Source organism: Phalaenopsis equestris, unplaced genomic scaffold (genome assembly GCF_001263595.1).
Source record: "Phalaenopsis equestris unplaced genomic scaffold, ASM126359v1 Scaffold000410, whole genome shotgun sequence".
Taxonomy (NCBI): Eukaryota; Viridiplantae; Streptophyta; class Magnoliopsida; order Asparagales; family Orchidaceae; genus Phalaenopsis; species Phalaenopsis equestris.
The window spans coordinates 1,161-8,119 of NW_018164851.1; the positions used below are offsets into that span (position 1 = coordinate 1,161).

General features: G+C 34.8%; 1 protein-coding gene across 2 annotated transcripts; it reads left to right on the plus strand.

Moving 5' to 3' along the window:
* The first annotated feature begins 372 nt into the window (after positions 1–372).
* On the plus strand, positions 373–6,603 carry LOC110026975 (ATP-dependent 6-phosphofructokinase 6-like). 2 transcript variants are annotated; one of them, XM_020728221.1, is made up of 15 exons: positions 373–661; positions 760–990; positions 1,440–1,486; positions 1,581–1,620; positions 1,778–1,840; positions 1,921–2,058; positions 2,954–3,112; positions 3,226–3,279; positions 3,420–3,488; positions 3,570–3,699; positions 4,281–4,321; positions 4,464–4,688; positions 5,278–5,329; positions 5,404–5,558; positions 6,192–6,602. In XM_020728221.1, exons 2-15 carry the CDS (start codon positions 844–846, stop codon positions 6,450–6,452), a joined length of 1,581 nt encoding a protein of 526 aa, XP_020583880.1. In that variant the 5' UTR covers positions 373–661; positions 760–843; the 3' UTR covers positions 6,453–6,602. The 2 variants fall into 2 exon arrangements, with proteins under 2 accessions (XP_020583880.1, XP_020583879.1); XM_020728220.1 differs by lacking the exon at positions 373–661 and having other exon boundaries at positions 681–990; positions 6,192–6,603.
* Positions 6,604–6,959: the final 356 nt, after the last annotated feature.

Sequence of the window (6,959 nt, forward strand, 5' to 3'; positions counted from 1 at the left end):
ATTTGTTGAAATGAGGGCCTAGATGAACTTGAACTTGAACTTGAATTAAAATTTAGAAATGCATCTAGATTTGTGCTTGTTGATAACAAGGTATTGATGCTACTTCAGTTATATATATTCAAAACATACTAAAAAACATATTTTTAGTTATTAACTATATTGCAATTGAATCTTTAGAAAATTATAAAAGGAAGTATCTCAAGATGCCCAATCAGAATGCTCCGCGGAATAGGAAGAAAATATATTACGAATAATATATATCTCAAGCAAATATTTTCAAAACTATTTTTCCCATACTGCCCCAAAATTTTTGATGAAATTTCCATACGGCAAATACCAATTCGAGCTTCCACTTCCGCCTAAATTGCGCACGTCTATGGTTCTCACCAAACCAACCCACGAACGAAGATTAACCACCACAATGGACTTCAAATCTCCGGACACCTGGAAGCTTCCCATCCTCCTTTCCTTCGCTCAAAGTTCCCTGTTTTCTTCTCCACCGTCGCAATCTATGGACCCCCGATTCCACGGGAGCCATGGGAGGCCCAAAGCCGCCGCTTTTATTCAAACTTCAAATCCCTGAAGTCCGAAAATCTCGAAGCTCTTCGTCTCCGTAACCATCCCCTTCCCCGTTTATAAAAGGCGCGCTTTTCCCTGAACTGTATGTGAAACTTCTTTTCTTCTCTCGAATTCAAACGGAGTTTTTCAAGTTCTAATCTTGGTATGGGTTCCCTCTCTTTTCCCTCTTCGTTTCCTCAGAAAAACTGCGCTGAATCGAAACAGAACCAGAAGATTTCGAACCATATCTTTGATCTCAGGAGCTCGCTTTCGGCCGTCAAGGTTATGACGACGTGCAACGGGGACTTGAGGTCTGGTGATAAGGAGGTGGTGGTGCCTGTAGGGAAGCCTGAACCAAAGTCTGTCTTTGGGGAAGATGGTTATGTTCTTGAGGATGTGCCTCACTTGACTGATTATATCTCTGGTCTTCCTGTGAGTTCTCTTGCGCTTTTGTTTTAAAAGAATTATTCGTGGTTTGATTTTGCCTTTTAGCCTGTTTTGGCTTGAATTCTTGATTTCTGAACCAGTTTTGACCTGAAAAATGTTTTCTTTCTTGATTTTGTGGCAATAATGATCTAGAATCTGCCAAGTCAAAAAAAAAAAAAAAGGATTGCTTTTTTTTCAGTCTGTTATATAGTGTTTAATGCATGGAACCGATTTGGGATGATGTAAAAAAAAAAAAAAAGGATTGTTTTTTTCAGTCTGTTATATAGAGTTTAATGCATGGAACCGATTTGGGATGATGTTTTATCAACGTTCTTGTGCTAATTCTGGTCTTGATTCTGCTAATTGATACATTTACAGTTAAAAATTATAGTTTGGATGTTTTGGCTATATCTTTATGCTGTTATGTAGCTCATATATGTCTTTCATACATGCAGACATATCCAAATCCTCTCCAGGATAATCCGGCATATTCAGTCGTCAAGTATGTTTGTTATATCCAACTAATTTCAATTGGAACTAATTTCCTTAATCAAAATTTCTTTTTGACACAAAAGCTATCTGCTTTTTATTCTCAGGCAGTATTTTGTTAATGAGGGTGATACAGTTGCACAAAAGGTGACATTTTCATCCTCCATTGCAGTTCTAACTCATTATCTGAGCCTTTTATTCTTTTAAATTCTCAAGTTTTGGTTCAGAAATTCCAATTTTGTAATTTCAAAGAATGTGAGTTTGTTCGCTACTTTATTATGTCCTGAAATTAAAACTTTTGTAGATTGTTGTGCACAAGAACAGTCCTAGAGGAACTCATTTTCGACGTGCGGGGCCTCGTCAACGGGTAAGTCGTCTTTCACACACGGGTTCGTGCTCTCATGCAATTTTTAAATTAATGGTGATTCTATTCCTCGTGCTCTTTAGGTTTACTTCGAGTCGGAGAAGGTGCATGCTTGTATTGTAACGTGTGGGGGTCTCTGCCCGGGACTCAACACGGTGATAAGAGAAATAGTTTGTGGCTTGTATCATATGTATGGAGTTAGCAAAATCCTTGGCATTGAGGTAAGGATACCACTGCTTATTATAAAGTCATGGAGTTTAGCATAGGAATTTACCTTAGTATTTTAGGGTTTATTTTGATGCTTATGTGAGTTGATATCAAGAAAACTATGCTCTTAATATGTCTCATTCATGTTGTTTGAGTTATTTTAACAGGCAGGTCCTATATTTTATAGGGACACTTACGTACATAGCACACAATTCTTATCTATTTACTTATCTCACGCCTAGACTTTCATTTTTAGAGTCTTACACATAGCACTCAAATATTTAATATCAAATAAAGAATAACACTATTATCATTTTTAAAAGGTGAAATATGTATTTTCATGCATAGGTTTAAAACACCAAAGCGTTATGTATATAATTATGGAAGTTTAGGTATGAGATATGTAAATACATATGAATTGTGTGCTACATATGTAAATTTCTTATGTTTACATCATTTTCTTAAGAGTTATTTTATATTAGGAAATAGGAGAAATCTAATTCAAATATAGAGAGCCAAAAATTAGAAATTTGTAAAGAAGATGAACACATAAAAACATAGAATTTCATGCAGGTTCATCTAACTAATGGCTACTTCACCCTTGCCGATTTTATTGTGGTTTGTTTGTGGAGAATTGCATCCCAATATCTTCTAACACTAGCAGAAGATAAGCCTCCACGCTAAGAAAAAAAAAATAATAAAATTGGAGCGATCGAAAATATAATAAGGATTCGTAGAACCTCTTAAATGAAATAATCCACATATATTGAATACCTTTTGACGTAAGTTCATGCTACTTCTTTTCTTTGTAGTGCAAAAATCAAATTTCACAACTAAACATTTTAAACTTTACAGCACACAGTACCATTTCATTTTATTCTTCAAATTTTTTAAGAAGAATCCTTGTAGGGAGGATACAAGGGTTTCTACGCCCGCAATACAATTACTCTGACGCCCAAAAGTGTCAATGACATTCACAAGCGGGGCGGCACCATCCTAGGCACATCTCGAGGCGGTCATAGCACTTCGAAAATAGTTGATAACATTGAAGACCGTGGGATCAATCAGGTGTGGCGCACAACATCGTGTCACTATTCTATTCCATATTTTCTGAGGAACACGTATATAATCTTTATGTTCGCTCTTAATCATGAATTCAATGGTTTTGCTTATTTTTATAGGTGTATATTATTGGTGGAGATGGTACTCAGAAAGGAGCCTCTGTTATATTTGAGGTAATGATAGATGATATATCTTTGGAGGATTTACATACATACCTCTCAATTCTAATGTATTTACACATACAACACCTAAATTTCAAGAGTAAAGATGCAATAATAAGGCCAAATAAAGCTTGAACTGTACCATTTTGTAGGAAATCAGAAGGCGAGGTCTCAAAGTTTCTGTTGTTGGCGTTCCGAAGACGATTGATAATGACATTGCGGTATGTTTTTCGCACGCCTTTTCTGTCGTTAATTGGTTAATTTGATTATCTTATGTTTGCTAATTTTACTTACTGAATCAGGTGATTGATAAATCATTTGGTTTTGATACTGCTGTTGAAGAAGCTCAACGAGCTATCAATGCAGCACATGTGGAAGCCCAGAGCATTGAGAATGGTATAGGTGTTGTGAAGCTGATGGGTCGCTACAGCGGTTAGTTCCTATCTCTGATCATATAGTTTTTTGGGAAATTTACATACATGATACATACCACACAGTTCTTATTTATTAACATATCTGACATCAAAACTTTTACCTTTTACAGTTATACTACCTAACTCTTTCATATCACATCGAAAATACCATCTTTTTAACTTTTAAGAAGTTAAATACACCTTTTCTTGCATAAGTAAATCTGGCATGCATGTAAAAATTGATGTTTGGAGTTTAGATATGTAAATATATAGGAAATGAGGGGTGTGTTTGCAAATCTTTCTAATTTTTTTAATATATGAACTTGTAAGTTTGATGAGGACAGTCTAATGTCATAGGTTCAATGAGCTATGAGTTTTCGCTTGTTGATTGGTTAATTGGATTATTCTATACTTAACTGATTTCTGTAACTAAATTTTACCCTTCTTTGTTGCATGTAATTACTGCTGCGTCATTTTTCTGAAACGTGAAAATATTTAGCAATGCTCTTGGAGTTGCAAAGCCTGATTTTTTCTGCAAAAGTTTCAATCTTTATTCTAGTTTATCTGAAATTTAAACTTAAAAAATAATTTTTGGTGTAGGTTTCATCGCCATGCATGCAACTCTTGCGAGCAGAGATGTGGTATGCTGCACTTCTTTGTCTTTCTGTTTCTCCTCCAACATTCCTTTTAAGCTCTTTAAATTTTTCATTATAACACCTACTAAAAGCATTATTTATTTATTTTTACATTACTCATTTTTTTCTGCATGTTCTCCTCCTCCAGGACTGCTGCTTGATTCCTGAATCGCCATTTTATCTGGAAGGAAAAGGAGGGCTTTTGGACTTCGTTGAGAAGAGGCTGACGGAGAATGGGCATATGGTTGTTGTTGTGGCAGAGGGAGCAGGGCAAGGACTTATTGCAGAGAGCATGCGGTCTGCGGAACACCAAGATGCTTCAGGAAATAAATTACTCCTTGATGTTGGTTTGTGGTTGTCTCAGAAAATCAAGGTAAGTTTTTGCAAATTTTATGTTACAAAATTAACCCTATGAGTGGTAAAAGATGTAAAGATAGTAACACATGGATTTACATGGAAAACCCAAGATGGGCAATCATGGCTAGAGGAGAAGAAGATCCCCTGCTTTTAGGGGGTGTTTGGTAGCATAATTTTACTAGGATTTAGCCATGGATTTAACTTAACTCCAGTCTAATGCCTGAACCATCATCTTAGACCCCCATAAAATCTTACCAAGCATTTGATTTTAGGGCATATTTACATACATAGCAAGCAATTCTTATGTATTTACATATCCATCACCTACACCTTTTCATGCATAAGTTTATGATACCAAGATGTTATTATAAATATCAAACTTTACGTGTTAGATATGTAAATATATTATAGTTATGTGGCATGTATGTAAATTTCCCTTGATTCTATCACATACGTTCTAATCCGGACTTATCGATCTGAATCTAACAACTTAAAATAATTGGTTGTATCATGACAAATTCTTTCAAGAGATGCCTTCAATTTTTATCTTTTACTGAGCAATTATTTTCATGTTTATATTATTTTGATTTTTCTGCGCTCTGCAGGATCACTTCTCAAGCACAAACAAGAAGATGACAATAAATCTTAAATATATAGGTTAGTTGCATAATTAAGCTTCTCTTTTGATGAATTTTGTGCGAGAAACACAATCCTGACTGTTGATTTTGCAGATCCAACCTACATGATTCGTGCGGTTCCCAGTAACGCATCTGATAACGTGTACTGCACTTTGCTGGCTCATAGCGCCATCCATGGCGCCATGGCAGGTTATACAGGTTTTACGGTCGGACCTGTTAATGGGAGGCATGCCTATATACCCTTCTATGTAAGTCTACTCATCCTCACCGATTCACACCTACTTTGTTAGCACGTAATATTTCTTACTTATATACATACCAACCAATTCCTACGCGCTTGAAGTTTACTTTTTTACATTTGTACCCATCTACATCTTTCATATCACATCAAAAATATCACCTTTTTAACTTTTAAATATTAAGATACACCTATCACATAAAAAATATCACCTTTTTAACTTTTAAATATTGAGATACACCTTTTTTTTATAGCATAGGTAAGACGGCGTATATGTAAAATATGAAGTTATGACATGCAATACAACCTCCCATCTATTGATATATTAGGGGATTTACATTTGCACTACACAATTTTTTATATATTTATATATGTAACCTTTAAATTCTATTATATAAGTATATGCACTCAAATTGTTATTACCACATTAAAAATGTCACTAATATTAATTTTTCTAAAATGAAATTTACTTTTCTATGGATATGGTTTGATGCGATTATCACACGACAGAATCATGCAACTGAATATCAAAGTTTAAGCTTTAATTATGTATATACATAAGAATTATACGGTATATATGTAAAACCCTTTTAATTATTTTAACATATTGTCATTTTTACATGCTTCAAATCTACTGTTGCAGAGAGTTACTGAAAGACAGAATAAGGTTGTAATCACAGACAGAATGTGGGCAAGACTGCTCTCTTCAACCAACCAACCAAGCTTTCTTGGTGAGAATGATGTCGCCGATGCCGATGCCGATGCCGATGCTGCTGCAATGAAGAAGTTGCAGACTTCATTTGAATCTCAAAGTTTGGAAGGGGAAGATTGCGGTTGCCGTTATGCGGAGAGTGGGAGTAATGATGAAGCTGTAATAGCCATTCATAGAGGTGGTGAGAACTGAAGCTTAGAGTAATTTCTTAGGTTTTTTATATACCCGGCGGAGCCTTCTTCTTTAATATTGGAAAACTATTAGGTGGCATATGTAAATGTATTCATTCTTCAGTATTTCATTCACTTATTCTTAATAATTGTGACACTGCTTACTCAAGATTGAAGACGTTTTTGCAATTGTAGTATGATTTGTTTTGCAATTTTTTGGATTGTTTGATGATATTAGCTTTTATGATAATTGTTATTGTTAATATATGTTGTATTTCTAATGCTTGTTAGCATATTGTTATTGTTTGATAAGAGTGTTGGATCTTGATCCAGCGTTACTGGATGTCTTGGTTTGAAGTTGTAGAATTTTAGGGTAAAAAAAAAATGCAAGAATCGACACAAATCATAAAGAAAACACAAATTTAATGAGATTCGACAAAGATGTCTACATCTTCGGGAGCAGATCAGTGATTTTTCTTCATTTAAAAAAAAGAGAGTACAAGATATCCTTAGTTTATATATATAGCTG